The sequence below is a fragment of the Notolepis coatsorum genome (genome assembly GCF_963971535.1).
Source record: "Notolepis coatsorum genome assembly, chromosome: 1".
NCBI lineage: Eukaryota > Metazoa > Chordata > Actinopteri > Aulopiformes > Paralepididae > Notolepis > Notolepis coatsorum.
Window position 1 is genome coordinate 310622950 of NC_140165.1, and position 17211 is coordinate 310640160.

A 17211-nucleotide genomic window follows, 5' to 3' on the forward strand; every position below is an offset into this window, starting at 1 on the left:
CTCATGATAACGGACGCACGAGGCAATTTCAACAATGAACTGAGTTAAGATGATGACAGCCCATGGAAGTAACCTTGACGGAGAAATTACCAACTATAAAGAGCAAGTGATCAACTACTCTAACCCATTCATGTTAACCCCCACAACTACAACCATGTACTCTTCTCAGTCTGATGTCGCTAACCTGAGACGTGAAATTGATTACCAACATGGACAAAGTCTCAACCCGTTCATAACAGGTGATCGCCAGCTGCCCCCTACTGGTGCAATGTCAAACCCATTTACTGCACATAATAAACAACCATTGATAATGGCCAGTGACAATTACCCACGTGCTCATCTGTCGTTGTCAAGCACAAACCCTTTTGCTCATATGAATGATCAAAGTATGAGAGACAGTGGCATTGAAATGCAGCAACGTCATTATGGAACTGAGCCTCCCCATATGAACATGTTGTATGGACAAATGCATTCAATGACCATAGGAGATGCAGCTACCCATAACATTAACACCTGCATTGCTGCTAAACCTGCAGCCTTTATGGAGAGCACACCTACATGGCTGTACGCTAAGCTTTTTCACTAGGGGCACACTTGCCCCTAAATGAGAAATTTAGGGGCACAGAATATTTTTTTTTATGGGCACATTTTTAAATAACAATTTTACCATTATAGTGCAAAAAAATATGTTCCTCCTGTTCAGTTCAACTTATCTCGAAGGAAAGACTCTAATCAAAAAGGTTTAATGGACCTGTATGAGGCCATAGCTCTTACGGTGGGACTTTATAGAAGAGGAATGTAATACTATGCAAAACGAGAAATAAACTGATTTTACCAGCAGTAAGTTGCAAGCCACTTTCATACGGGGAACCGTGACAATTATTAGTATTATCTTATTTGCATATTGTCTCATTATTAGATAGATAGGTTGATACTTTATTGATCCCCGGAGGGAAATTTAAGTAGACAGTATTTAAGTATTGAAAAACGTCTTAATAGTGGGCGACTCACCTAATGCATGGCTGAACTGAACGTTAGAAGTGTGTCCCTGTCAATCATCACTGCCAGATCCGACTTAATTTCACCGGCTATGGTCTCTTATCATCTCTCCACATCGGACGTGGTTGTCATAAGATGGACTGATATCCGCTCCGTTCTTCTTGCAGAGCAAAATTAGGGGCTTAAACTTATTGAAATGAAGTTCTTCTTTGGCGATGCAACATTCAGTTTCGATTCGATGGTTCGCTAGGAATTATGGGATTTGGTGTTGGATGTATGGACTCTACGCAGACGGGACATGGTATTTAATCGCACGATAGACTACAACTACCAAGTATATAGCGTGGCCCAGATTTACTTCACACGCAAATCTTTTTTCACACAGGCTATCGCAGTAAATTCATTCATTGCCGACAGATTTTTTCATAGCACCGCGACATTATGTCGCACTGTACAGCCCTGGTTGTAGGCTAATGTTTTACTATTTTTTTTTATCCAATTTGTATGGATTAATTTAGGAGTGAAATGCGAATGAAGGGTTGAAATCACTACTCGCAAGGTTGCCCCCAAATATTATTGTCCACTCGCACGGGCCAAATTAAGGGGCAATTTGCGATAATCTCGTCGCAGTGTACAGCCCTGCCATGGGCACTGTCCGCATTGGAGCACCTATGGAGAGAGTGGCTCTGGATATAATGGGCCCCCTCAGCGAGACTGATCGTCATAATCGCTATGTGTTAGTAGTTCAAGACTACTTCAGCAAGGGGGTGCAGCATGCACTCGCAGGTCCCTACCTTTCCCCCCGGGCGCAGGGCAGGAGGTACCAGGCGGAGGTACGCCGTTGGGTTCTCCTCCTGGGTTGCTGATAGTCTTCTTCTTCTTCTTCCTCTTCCTCTTACTCTTCCCTTCGGTGGCCCCCGTCGTCAGGGGGACGGAAGTGGGTGTGGCTGGGTAGATGTAAGGTGCATGAGAAATACTTAATTAGGTATGAATGAGCTGTCCAGAAGGCAAAGCAGGACGCGTAGCCAGTATCGACACATAACAGAAAAATACTTTCGTCTTGTTTACATCGGGGTCCCCCATTTTCAATTCATGACATACACTAGGCTGACCAAACGTCCTCTTTTGCCCGGACATGTCCTCTTTTCACGCCCTGTCCGGGGCGTCCGGGGGGGGTTATTAATTCATCGAAATGTCCGGGGTTTCACTGTTTTTCAGTTTCAGTTTCAGTTTCACGGCCCTTTGCGAGCATCTGAAGGCTCGGAGCTGCATTTTTCGCCGAACATATAAATTACCGAATTAAAGCGCTATACGTTGCCGTTCGAATGCCATCTGGATCGCCAAAATCCGTGCCTCGGTTCTCGAGTTACATGCCGATATGTCAGGCATGCGACTTTTTACATGGCATTATCCAACCGGACTCCCGGAGAAGCATGCAGCTGCAGAGCCGCAGAGCCAGCGGCGCTCTCTCGGCCGCGCGCTGACGGCCACGCTGTGAGGCAATAGTATCCAGCTGCAGGACGAGAGCACCAACACTCTCAGGACCGCAACACTTTAAGGACCCTCGCTTCCATTGGCTGATTTGGGTCACATGACCGTCCCACCCAATGGCTGAATTGGAGTATTGCACTGCGGGATTGATTGATTGATTGAAAACTTTATTAACAGATTGCAGAATGGGTACAGTACAGCTCAATACACACAATTGTTAAGGGGATGCAGACCAGAGAAAGACCTCAAAGCAGTACTGTTACATTTGTGACATACAGTAAATATATACAAGGGGCAGGGAACTGTACATTTATGATGAATTGAAAATGGGGGACCCTGATGTAAACAAGACTTGCGCGATTTTGCGCGCCGCGTGGGAGCAAATTCGAGACACATATTCGGTTGCAAAAAGGTGTCCCACGGTCTCCTCTATGGCCGTGAATATTTTCACGCGGATCGGAATCACGGCGTGCCCATGGCACACTTTACCGTTTCGGCGAGTTTATTCCACGCTATGTCCTCTTTTTTGGAAATCAAAATATGGTCACCCTAACACACACAACAAACGGATATACAGAACTGTGTAGTAAAAAGAGATCATAAAAAAGATATACATCCGAAGGGGAAGAAACTGTATTGATTAATTGATTGAAAATGTTATTAACAGATTGCAGAATGGGTACAATACAGTACAGCTCAATACACACAATTGTTAAGGGGATGCAGACCAGAGAAAGTCTTTAGTCTTGTTTACAGGGTCCCCCATTTTCAATTCATGGTAACATATATGACATACAGATAGACAGTAGTGTTACATCTAGACATTTATGACATACCAGATCTACAAACACAGTACTGTTTGTGATACAAAAGAGTCTAAAAAAGAGAGCAGTTGTACATTGGTACACCGTACAACTGTACAATCTACAGTCTCTAAAGGCTACGGTTAAGCCATGTTATTCTCGTCTGCCTGCAAGAACAATAGCAACAAGTCACATGTTTTTATTTTGATATCTGGACATTCTTGTTCTCGTGCTGTTGTTGGTATACTGAGTCTTCCGTTAATAATAATGTCAATAAATCAAGCCAGACTCAAGATCAGGTGTATACAGCAGCCAGATTTAGCACTTTCACAAGGCAGGTCCGTTCTGCATCAATGAACATTTTCAGTAAATGCAGTACGTTAGCTAGCTACCCACCAAGATTAAATAACACGCGATGATTTTAACGTACTACAATATTATTGTAACCAGGTTGGGTTATTCTCTCCCACCCACCCCCTCCAAATGTACAGTCTCCTCCCCACTGTATGTATTATATTCTCTCCCCACCGTATGTATATTTCTCTCCCACCCACCCCCTCCTAACGTTAGATACATCGAGAGAAGCTCTCCCGACTATAACGGTAGCTACGCTTACACGACTCACTCTCAAGTTAACAGTTCCGTTTGCTATGCAAAGGGCCATCAAATAATGTAACGTTAGGTATGCTGTATTAATAGCCTGTTAAATACCATTACTCACATTTATACGAACAGTGGAGAAGCCTCTAACCTCTGGGATGTGGATGGCTGGTTCATGAAAAATAGACCACCGAAACACTTCCGTATTTTGAGCTCATGAATGAACGACGAGCTCCATGTAACGCGGAAGCACTGGTGCTCTTCTTTAAGGCGGCGTTTTGCAAATATATTTTAGGTGCTTTACCGCCACCTACTGGACTGGAGTGTACATTTTTAGAAACCCATTTTCCCACCATGTTGGAAGATTGATTGATTGATTGAAAAGTTTATTAACAGATTGCAGAATGGGTACAGTACAGTACAGCTCAATACATACAATTATTAAGGGGATGCAGACCAGAGAAAGACTTTCGTCTTGTTTACATCAGGGTCCCCCATTTACACTGTACACTGTACATTGGAATACTGACAAAGCCATACCTGGTCATTTACTGTACAACTGGGTTAGGACATTTGTAGGGGCCAGTTTCGAATTGCAGTCTCCCGTAAGTGTTCTTTTGAGAGTGTTTTTGAAAGTGGGTAGTGATTCACATTCCTTTACAGCTTTGGGTAGGGCGTTCCACATTGATGTGGCATAATTGCTAAACGTGTTTAGTCCCTTGTTTGAGCCGAATCTGGGTTTAACATGATTTGTGGAACTCCCTCTGGTGTTGTGATCGTGGTATTCACTGACCTTTGGGAAGTATTTTGACATGTACATGGGTACCTTGGTCGCGTAGTGTATCTTGTAGACCAGGCCCATTGCAAGTTGCTGTACTCTGTCGTCTACTCTAAGCCATCCTAGGTTGTCAAAGTGGGCAGGGGTGAGGTGGGTTCTAGGAGTCAATGGTTGCGGTGTGTTGATAATATATGAAAAATAATACCAACACCATTTTTATAAATTGGTGTTTTATTACTTTACACTGCGCCAGAAATGGTAGATTACCCTGAATCATCATATGATGAATAACACAAGATACTATTCAGAATGGTGGTGGCTCACCACGCTAAGCAGCGTACTATGTAATCATATTGCCTTGGGTTTGAATCTTGCCTGAAACATTTCTTGCATCTCATCCCTGATTTTGTGTGTTGGCAGCATGGTTGGCAGCCCTACAATTAAAATATGCGTATCTCCACTCTCGCAAAAGGTACTCATCGAAAGCACAAGTACCATGATAATCATCAGTTTCACCCTGGTACCGGTAAAACACGTTATTATGGTATTGCCATTGCGCCACTTTGATTTATTCTGCACCTAATCTCACACACATAATAGTTTGAAAGTTATTGAGCGAAAGTGTTTATTATGGCCACCAGTGATGTCATCGGGGACATTGAATCTTTGTGTTGTGTTAAGAGTGGAGAAAATAGAATACTGCATTCAGCAGTGTTTTTAAAATGTTTATGAAACGGAAAAAAGATGGAAGATAGATGTTCACACAACTACCGCCCAGCACAAAGTGCCCTGCAGTGAGAGGGTCCTGTGCAACCAGCACTCCCAACAGATGCATGGGCCGACGCCAATATAGTCCTCCTTATAAACCCTGGTCCAAGTGCTCTCGCCACTAAAGCTGCCAGGCACACAAGAAGCTAGAGCTGCCGGCCATCGCTGAAGCATCGTTCTGTGAGGATCCGTTTCTAAAGTCGTTCAGTTCAAAACAGGCGTAGCTAAATATTTTAGCTGAAGACCTTGGAGAATACAGTGAGTACATTTCAGCCGCCGTGAAAAACACGGAGCCCAACAGTCTGAGGCCCCCAGACGGCCCGACGTCAAACCACGCGTGTCTCGAGAGTGAATCTCAAGGGGCGACGAAACATGCCACGGCCGCGCCACCACCACCGTCGGCAGGAGAGACCCAAGGCCTCAGCCGCCAAACTCCCCCCAATCGTTGGCAGCGTGGTGAATGAATGAAAACTTTATTTAACAGATTGCAGAATGGGTACAGTACAGTACGGCTCAATACATACAATTGTTAAGGGGATGCAGACCAGAGAAAGACTTTCGTCTTGTTTACATCAGGGTCCCCCATTTTCAATTCATCATAACATAAGACACAAAAGGCTAAAATATTCGAGCTGGAATATCAATCTCGTAAACTGAATATCCGTATAGTTGGGCTGGACGAGTCGGTGAGCTGCACACAACCCGAAGCGTTTGCGGCAGTACAGAGACATACACTCACACAGTTACACACTCACAGTTACACACACTCATACAGAGACATACACTCACACAGTTACACACACTCACAGTTAAACACACTCATACAGTTACACACACACTCAGTTACACACACACTCACAGTTACACACACTCATACAGAGATATACACTCAGTTACACACACTCACAGTTACACACTCATACAGAGACATACACTCACAGTTACACACACTCAGTTACACACACTCATACAGAGACATACTCACACAGTTACACACACTCAGTTACACACACTCACACACACTCAGTTACACACACTCACACAGTTACACACACTCATACAGAGACATACACTCACACAGTTACACACACTCAGTTACACACACTCATACAGAGACATACACTCACAGTTACACACACTCAGTTACACACACTCGTACAGAGACATACACTCACACAGTTACACACACTCAGTTAGACACACTCATACAGAGAAATACACTCACAGTTACACACACTCAGTTACACACACTCATACAGAGACATACACTCACACAGTTACACACACTCATACAGTTACACACACTCAGTTAGAGGGAGCTAACCAGCTTGAGCTAACTGGAGGCTAACTAGCCAGTGCTAACAGGAGCTAATAGCAGGCTAACTAGCCAGTGCTAACAGGAGCTAATAGCAGGCTAACTAGCCAGTGCTAACAGGAGCTGACAGAGGATCTGACATGGTCAACACACATAGACACAGTAGTAAAGAAGGCGAAACAGTGCCTCTACCACCTGAGACAGTTAAGGAAGTTCAGAGTATCGGGGAAGATACTCCAGTCCTTCTACTCAGGAGCTGTAGAGAGCATCTTGACCGGAAACATCACTGCCTGGTATGGAAACAGCACGGCACAAGACAAGAAGGCCCTACAGACAGTGGTGCGCTCAGCCAAGCGTACCACGGGTATTGCACTACCTCCCCTGCAGGTTCTATACAACAAGAGGTGCAAATCCAGAGCCTGCAGGATAATGAAAGACCCTCACCACCCCAATAACAGCCTGTTCCAGCTGCTGAGGTCAGGCAGACGCCTGCGAACCCCAGCTACTAGGACAGAGCGGCTTAGGCTCAGCTTCTTCCCCCAGGCCATCAGAGCCCTGAACAATGAACATTGAGTGCCACAGAACACTGAACTATCCACACACAAGCACACATGAACACACACACGACACGCACGCTCACACACTAGCAGCCACTTAACACTTTAACATGAGCGGGCACACACTCATGCCGCACACTTATGGCCAAAAGGAAAGGCCACTTTAAATTAGAATAACAGGAACAGTGTATTGCACTACCAAAGCTACCTAGCATGTCCTATATGCTCTGTAAATAACTATGTACAGATACCGAGATGTCACACCATGTTACCTGTTTATTGCACAATGTTGTTTTTTTATTGGATTCTATTATATGTTGTACCACTGTATTGCACATCGTTGCGGGCAAGACCACCCGCATTTCATTGTATACTTTTATGCCGTGACAATTAAAACTCTTGACTTGACTTGAGCTAATAGCAGGCTAACTAGCCAGTGCTAACAGGAGCTAATAGCAGGCTAACTAGCCAGTGCTAACAGGAGCTAATAGCAGGCTAACTAGCCCGTGCTAACAGCAGGCCAACTAGCCAGTGCTAACAGGAGCTAATAGCAGGCTAACTAGCCAGTGCTAACAGGAGCTAATAGCAGGCTAACTAGCCAGTTCTAACAGGAGCTAACAGCAGGCTAACTAGCCAGTGCTAACAGGAGCTAACAGCAGGCTAACTAGCCAGTGTATTACATCAAATCCTGGGAACAGCCATCCTTCCTACGGCACCTGAGGTGGATCAGTGTTACAGATTGGGGACCCGACAGAACGACAACAACGCCAAACCGAGAGTGATTATGGCTGTCCTACGTCAGGTCGGAATAAAATAATTGATCATTCGGGAGACGCGCAGGGCGAAAGGCAGCCTGAAATACAAGGATGTATCAATATACTTCTTTGAAGATTATTGTCTGGATGTGGTGCTCCTGCGGGCCAAGTACAAGACGGTGATGTCTCAACTTTTTGTGGGAAAATACAATCCCACATTGCTGTACCCTGCAAGACTTCGCATCGTCGATAAACATGGAGACAGGATTTTCCTCGACTCGCCTGAAGATGCCGGCAAATACATGGCAGCACAACGTGCAGGATAGTGTTGTGGAAAATGTGTATACGGGGGTGGAGGTAGGAAAGGGGTTAGTCTTGACTAGTTTAATATAGGTCAACTAGCAGGGCTCAAAGACACTAGGGCGACAGTCTGGCTGATGTTCTTAAAACAACCTCAAGATAGGCAGATGGACATTTCAGTACATCATATCGTGTGCTCTAATCTTGTGTCTTTTCTCTCTTTCATACATACACAGCACACACACACAGACACACAGACACACACATACACAGCACACACACACAGACACAGCACACACACACAGACACACAGACACACACATACACAGCACACACACACAGACATACACACACGTCTGTACACAGACGCACACACACACAGACACACACACACAATACACACACACACACACACAAACACACACACACACACACACATCTCACTAAATCTTTATCTCTCTTCGATGTTCTTAATGTTTTACATCATATCGTGTGTGTACATCATATCTTGTTTATCTCTCTTCGATGTTCTTAATGTTTTTATCTAAATCTATGTTCTTCTTAATGTCTTTATCTCTCTTCGATGTTCTTAATGTTTTTATCTCTCTCCGATGTTAAATCTACGTGTCATCTTAATGTACGTCATGTCATATCTGACATGATATGACACGTCATCATATCTGTCATGTGGGGGCAGGACTGAGAGGGGATTTAGGGGACAAGCAGGGGGATTGAGAGGTAGAGTGTTTTTTGTTCAAGCTGTGGTGATCCTCTGCTCGATCCATAGCTCTGCTGTTGAAACTTCTTTTCCTAAATAAATTACCTACTTGTTAAAATTGGAAATATCGTCTCCTGCTGTGTTAAACAACCATCAGCCACAACAATAGTTTATATACGGCCTTTTAATCTTTGTTAAGCACGGACACCATATTGTATAAACTTTAATGAATCGCTGATTTGGGACAGATAGACCTACGAGTTCTGAGTCATTGAATGTTTTCCCCCGTTGGACTTTTATTATTGCTGACATATTGGACTAAAATTGGAACGATAGAGAAGATTAGCATGGCCCCTGCGCATGATTAGGGAGACTTTCTTCCATGTCCAGACTTACCCATTCCTAGGGGTGGGAATCACCAGTTGCATCACGATACGATACGATACGATATCGATTCTTTGGACAACGATACGATATTTTCCGATATCACAAAGTCTGCCACGATACGATACGATTCAGGTGCCTGCGATCGATATGAGACGATATTATATGCCCATTTAACACAATCAGTAACATTTAAATCAACAACAAAAAAAGGCAATGGAAATATCATGAAATTTTTATTGTTGATCTCTTCCAGACATTTAAATGAAAAACAATCTATTGTTTTTAATACAAATAGACCTCCTGTTCACTGTTTTTGGTTAGTTTTTCTCCGATATTAATATCCTATCACAGCGCTGTATTTTGGCTGGAAAAGGCATATTGGGAGTCAGGAGGTGCAGTACCGGCCAGATCCTGTTAGTGGGGCTATCTCCTTCCCAGTCCCTAGTGGACCTCTGCTGGGCCCTGTTTCTTGTACCTGGTTCAAGTCGATCAAGATGTCATTATCCAGCTTCAGTTAACCCGATGTTCGAAGCCGGGATTTTCCTGTTCCTCGAAGGTGGATTCAGTCTCGTTAACTCAAGCCAGACTTGCGACTCAGGCTAAATGCGCGCGGCCGCTTCAGGCGAAAAGCCAGCACGTATCGATGGCAGAGATCCTGATTCTCTAACGGCATTGATTGATTAATTGATTTAAAACTTTATTGACAGATTGCAATACGGCTCAATCGCCTCGCCGACAAGTTAAATGCGTTATCTATAGGCTAATTTTAAGTCCCTCATTACCTCAATCAATCAGATTATATTTCTTTAAACTTGCCTGCTGGATTGAATAATCAAATGAGATCTTGCTAGCGAAAATAATTAGTTAAACTTATACAGAATTACGATACGGCTCTCTTACCCATTGATTGATGTATAGTCGATCTTTAACTTATCTCCAATGTGGTCTAACGGGTTGTTGTTTTGACTATCACGCAGACCGACCGGGGTTCGAGACCCTAGTCTTTTCCTTCTTTTTGCAATATAGGAATAATTCAATTTGGTGCACGTTGAGAGCTATATAAAGAATGACATCCTCAATGCATGTAGATTTATAATATTTTAACTTAAAACCAGGCTACTTTGGCGTATAATCATTAATATTATATTCAAAAAAATCATATTGGAAACACCGGGTTTTGAACCCCGGTCGCTGGGTTGGCAGGCTTGAGCACTACCGCTGCACCACTGTGCCAGATGGGATAAATTCATTGTTTATACATTAATGAACGAGAGACCCGTGTTTAGAATATCCTTTGTTTTGAATGAAGTTTATCTCTTTATCCTCATTCATTAATGTGACGTCAACGGCTCATTCAATTTCTCAAATCCGTCAAACAGCGCATCTCATCAGACATCTTAATCCCAGTTACAATTAAAATAACCACATAATGTGTACATCACACGAGCGAGCGCCACGGTATATATAACGTGCATTATTTAGGACAAAGTGAATTTAGTATCAGCATTTTGGGTCTATTTTACATTTCAAAAGCCCCCTCTGGAAGAATGGAGCACAAAAACGTAATTCAGAATGGTATAATGCAGATCGTAGACTGTGGGAATAGTTTCAGGAAACGGGCTGTCACTTCTTTGCGGGGGCGTGGCGATGGTTCAGGCTAACTTGAACTTAAACTCTGCTTTCGACCAGGCTCAAACTTTTGGATCTGTTGTCATGGTGATTTGGAAAATCCACGTACGGGGAACCGGAAAGTCCGGCTAACTCAGTTATCCAGTTAAAGTTATCCGGCTAACTCAGTTATCCAGGTACAAGGAACGGGGCCCTGCTCTCTCTATCAGCTTAGCTTAGTTAGCTCACGCTAACGCAACGTTAATTTCGGTATTTAACGCGACGTGGGCATAAAGGAATGTCGAGGATGGAAAGCATGTTAGATGCATTTGACCCCTTGTGGGGAAAAAAAACAGGCACTTATTTCGGGCAAAATAGGCGGACTCTGAAGCAATGTTGTCTAACGTCTACACTACACACACGGAGCTGCACTGAGCTACTGTTGTTGTTGTTCCGGCCGGGCGGATATGCTCAAGAGGGGATTTTCAAAATAAGACTATCGCAATATGAGTCGATCTTTTTACGTTGCATCGATCCCATTTGATAATTGATAATAGATCGATATATCGATCTGGATCGATGTATTGTCCCACCCCTACCCATTCCATGACAAAGTCTATTCATGTTGGAATGAAAAAAAGAAGGTAAGATTCAGACTGAAGACATTTCTCTTAGGGGATGGATCAATAAAGTATATATCCGTGTAATTATGACTACTTACACTGTTTCGTGCCGACTGACGCTTGGACCGGCTTTGCGTCAGATGGAGAACGCCGCCCTGCTGCCTCCTCCTCGCGGTCACGGAGACGAATGTAGCGGACGGCGTCCTCCCCCATTTTTGTCCTCGCCGGCGCCTGCCGTACGTAGGCGACATAGCTAAGCAAATGGGGAGATGCATGCTTTTTGAGTGCTTGGCGTTCCAATAACACACAACTAACCACACAACATTATATTAATCGATTGAATTTTATTTGTATATACGTTCAAACATACGCGACAGTCTTGGGGTCCTTTGACTGGTACATGTCCTGCAGGGTCACACTCTTGTACTGGCCGAAGCCAACGAGGGCCACGCCCTCCTGCCCGGGCAGCAGAGACCTCTCTTTGGACGACTCGTATGCCCAAATGTGGCGGACCGGCTCCATAAAGTCCACATAGGCACTCGAGTAGCGAGTTAAGGCGTCCTGAAGACAGATACAATGAGACAGTTCAGTTGTTAGACAGTTCAGTTATAGAAGTTTTCTATTTATGAGCGGCTATGTGGCGCATTGGGCAAGGCGCTCACCACGAATGCTGGAGACTAGGCTCGAACAGGATGCCTCCTGTTCGAGCGCCGCTCTCCACATTGCTTTCAGTTTAGCTGGTCGTCCACAGTAATACACATTGGCCGTATTACGGGGAGGGAAACTGAAGGGTGGGGATCGGGCGTTGTGGACAGCGACTCCTACAGGTCGGTTGGTGCGCCTGCGCAGTAGAATCAAGAAGCGACGGGGGCGGGGCCCCTCCAAAGCACAGACCCCTAACGCTGAAAGATCGCGCTGCGCAGGTGAAAAGATGCAACGGTTGTTACCTCGAGTATCGGAGGGGACTCGTGCCATGTATGACTTAGTCCACATTGCAGCCGGCTTGTGGGAGGCAAGAAACAACGTTCGAGGACAGGGGAGGGTTGAATTGGACGATATGAAAAATTGGGATGGGAGAAAAATAGAAAATGGGAGAAAAAGTGGATAAAAAAAAAAGTTTTCTATTTGTACCTACCCCTAGCAGACTGTACAGTACCTTGTTGGCCATCAGCGGACACTGAGACCCTGTGTGCTGCTCGCGCTCCTTCTTTTGAGCTGCCACCAGCTTCACCGTGTAGCCCACGTCATTCTCCAGGAGCCAGAGGAAGGTCTGACCCTGGTACTGGCCGAACTGAATCGCAGTACGACTCAGTACTAAGGCCGTGTTACCAGGGTCACCCCCCTCGGAGACGACGCGGGCACGGGCTTCCGCCTCCACCTCCTCTGGCTCTTTGGCCATCGCGGCCGGGGCGCGGACATGGCTCTGGGCCACCTTGGATGCCATGATAACGAGCTCCCCTTTTGGTGTTTTTCTAAGCGTAGGATCCATCTAAAGCAGGTATACATGGACATTAGACTAAGATTCAGAAAACAGTCAAGGGTGACAAAATGTAATGACAAACAGCGAGATGCACGTCATGGCAGCATGTATTGTGTTCAATTACACTTGCTTGACTTGCGCACAATAGAAACACACAGTAATACAGTAGATGCTTTGTTTTATCAAGCGCGCACATAGGTTTATTTAGATGAGAATAAGTTAAATGAACTTACAGTCTCTGAAAAGTTGCAGCAGGTCAGTGTATGACATACAGATAGACAGTAGTGTTACATCTAGACATTTATGACATACCAGATCTACAAACACAGTACCGTTTGTGATACAAAAAAAGAGTCTAAAAAAGAGAGCAGTTGTACATTGGTACAACTGTACAATCTACAGTCTCTAAAGGCTACAGACATGTTATTCTCGTCTGCCTGCAAGAACAATAGCAACAAGTCACGTGTTTTTATTTTGATATTTGGACATTCTTGTTCTCGTGCTGTTCTTGTTGGTATACTGAGTCTTCCGTTAATAATAATGTCAATAAATCAAGCCAGACTCAAGATCAGGTGTATACAGCAGCCAGATTTAGCACTTACACAAGGCAGGTCCGTTCTGCATCAATTAACATTTTCAGTAAATGCAGTACGTTAGCTAGCTACCCACCAAGATTAAATAACGTGATGATTTTAACATTTGATTGATTGATTAATTGAAAAGTGTATTAACAGATTGCAGAATGGGTACAGTACAGTTCAATACATACAATTGTTAAGGGGATGCAGACCAGAAAGACTTTCGTCTTGTTTACATCAGGGTCCCCCATTTTCAATTCATCATAACATATATGACATACATGACATACAGATAGACAGTACTGCTACATCTATACATTTATGACATACCAGATTTGCAAATACAGTACTGTTTGTGATACAAAAAGTGTCCAGAAAAAGAGTGTATATACATTTGACGTAGAAACTGTACATTGGGGGAGGTTGGGTGGGTGGGGTGGGGTTGGGTGGGTGGGGGCTGTACATTGGAGGTGGGGGGGAGGGGGGGGTGGGTAGGGGGGACACACACACACTGTACATTGAAATACTGACAAAGCCATACTTGGTCATTTACTGTACAACTGGGTTAGGACATTTGTAGGGGCCAGTTTCGAATTGCAGTCTCCCGTAGGTGTTCTTTGAGAGTGTTTTTGAAAGTGGGTAGTGATTCACATTCCTTTACAGCTTTGGGTAGGGCGTTCCACATTGATGTGGCATAATTGCGAAACGTGTTTAGTCCCTTGTTTGAGCCGAATCTGGGTTTAACATGATTTGTGGAGCTCCCTCTGGTGTTGTGATTGTGGTATTCACTGACCTTTGGGAAGTATTTTGACATGTACATGGGTACCTTGATCGCATAGTGTATCTTGTAGACCAGGCCCATTGCAAGTTGCTGTACTCTGTCGTCTACTCTAAGCCATCCTAGGTTGTCAAAGTGGGCAGGGGTGAGGTGGGTTCTAGGAGTCAGGTCAAGGAAATATTAGCCTCTAGGATGGAACCCAGGTAGGTAATTTCATCTTTCCTTGTGACAATATTGTCCCCCACTGTAACCGAGAAGCCGTCGGTCTTGCCGAGTTTGTTATTTGAAACGAAGAGAATAGACTGAGTTTTGCCCATATTATTGTAACCAGGTTGGGTTATTCTCGCCCACCCACCCCCTCCAAATGTACAGTATCCTCCCCACTGTATGTATATTATATTCTCTCCCCACCGTATGTATATTTCTCTCCCACCCACCCACCCCCTCCTAACGTTAGATACATAGAGAGAAGCTCTCCCGACTATAACGGTAGCTACGCTTACACGACTTTCACTCTAACAGTTCAGTTTGCTATGCAAAGGGCCATCAAATAATGTAACGTTAGGTGTGCTGTATTAATAGCCTGTTAAATACCATTACTCACATTTATACGAACAGTGGAGAAGCCTCTAACCTCCGGGATGTGGATGGCTGGTTCATGAAAAATAGACCACCGAAACACTTCCGTATTTTGAGCTCATGAATGAACGACGAGCTCCATGTAACGCGGAAGTACTGGTGGTCTTCTTTAAGGCGGCGTTTTGCAAATATATTTTAGGTGCATTACCGCCACCTACTGGACTGGAGTGTACATTTTTAGAACCCCATTTTCCCACCATGTTGGAAGATTGATTGATTGATTGATTGAAAAGTTTATTTTTTTTGATCCACTTTTCTTCCATTTTCTATATTTTCTCCCATCCTAATTTCGTATCATCCAATTCAACCCTCCCCTGTCACGAACGCTGTTTCTTGCCTCCCACAAGCCGGCTGCAATGTGGACTAAGTCATACATAGCACAAGTCCCCTCCGGTACTTGAGGTAACAGCAGTCACATCTTTTCACCTGCGCAACTCGATCTCTCAGTGGCGAGGAGTAACGCGTGGGAGGCTCACGCTGCCCCCGACACTTCCTGATTCTACTGCGCAGGCGCACCAACCGACCTGTAGGAGTCGCTGTCCACAACGCCCGATCCCCACCCATCAGTTTCCCACCCCCTAATACGGCCAATGTGTATTAGTACGGACAACCAGCTAAACTGAAAGCAAATGTGGAGCGCTGGGCTCGAACAGGCACTGTACACTCTACATTGGAATACTGACAAAGCCATACCTGGTTATTTACTGTACAACTGGGTTAGGACATTTGTAGGGGCCAGTTTCGAATTGCAGTCTCCCGTAGGTGTTTTTTTAGAGTGTTTTTGAAGGTGGGTAGTGATTCACATTCCTTTACAGCTTTGGGTAGGGCGTTCCACATTGATGTGGCATAATTGTGAAACGTGTTTAGTCCCTTGTTTGAGCCGAATCTGGGTTTAACATGATTTGTGGAGCTCCCTCTGGTGTTGTGATCGTGGTATTCACTGACCTTTGGGAAGTATTTTGACATGTACATGGGTACCTTGGTCGTGTAGTGTATCTTGTAGACCAGGCCCATTGCAAGTTGCTGTACTCTGTTGTCTACTCTAAGCCATCCTAGGTTGTCAAAGTGGGCAGGGGTGAGGTGGGTTCTAGGAGTCAATGGTTGCGGCGTGTTGATAATATATGAAAAATAATACCAACACCATTTTTATAAATTGGTGTTTTATTACTTTACACTGCGCCAGAAATGGTAGATTACCCTGAATCATCATATGATGAATAACACAAGATACTATTCAGAATGGTGGTGGCTCACCACGCTAAGCAGCGTACTATGTAATCATATTGCCTTGGGTTTGAATCTTGCCTGAAACATTTCTTGCATCTCATCCCTGATTTTGTGTGTTGGCAGCATGGTTGGCAGCCCTACAATTAAAATATGCGTATCTCCACTCTCGCAAAAGGTACTCATCGAAAGCACAAGTACCATGATAATCATCAGTTTCACCCTGGTACCGGTAAAACACGTTATTATGGTATTGCCATTACGCCACTTTGATTTATTCTGCACCTAATCTCACACACATAATAGTTTGAAAGTTATTGAGCGAAATTGTGTTTATTATGGCCAGTGTGTATGTGTCTGTGTGTGTGTGTGTGTGTGTGTGTAGGTGTGTGTGTGTGTGTGTGTGTGTGTGTGTGTGTGTAGGTGTGTGTGTGTGTGTGTGTGTGTGTGTGTGTGTGTGTGTGTGTGTGTGTGTGTGTGTGTGTGTGTGTGTGTGTGTGCGTGCGTGCGTGCGTGCGTGCGTGCGTGCGTGCGTGCGTGCGTGCGTGCGTGCGTGCGTGCGTGTGTGTGTGTGTGTGTGTGTGTGTGTGTGTGTGTGTGTGCGCGGGCAGCCGGACACCCAGCCGCTGGCCGGGGGGAGCGTGCAGTTCCTGGAGATGGTACACTGGGCGGCAAGGTGGCTCTGGAGAGAGGGGCAAACACATGGCGCTAGCGGCTGGCCCCTAGTGGGTGCTAGCTTGGCCCTCACATGTGAGAGGGTGGGGGGAAGTGTATTATGAGAGAATGCAAACACATCATGCCACGTGGGCA

General features: G+C 44.7%; 1 protein-coding gene across 1 annotated transcript in view; it reads right to left on the minus strand.

Annotated features, from left to right (window-relative positions):
* LOC311236421 (uncharacterized protein) overlaps positions 1–15248 on the minus strand; it is a 37479-nt gene extending 22231 nt beyond the window's left edge. Inside the window, exons 1-5 of the mRNA XM_084324101.1 lie at positions 15143–15248; positions 12859–13191; positions 12073–12263; positions 11801–11955; positions 1794–1946 (exon numbers count right to left, since the gene is read on the minus strand). Of these exons, the coding sequence (XP_084180227.1) occupies positions 1794–1946; positions 11801–11955; positions 12073–12263; positions 12859–13191 (832 nt within the window). The 5' untranslated portion in view covers positions 15143–15248. The remainder of the gene's footprint in view (positions 1–1793; positions 1947–11800; positions 11956–12072; positions 12264–12858; positions 13192–15142) is intronic.
* Positions 15249–17211: the final 1963 nt, after the last annotated feature.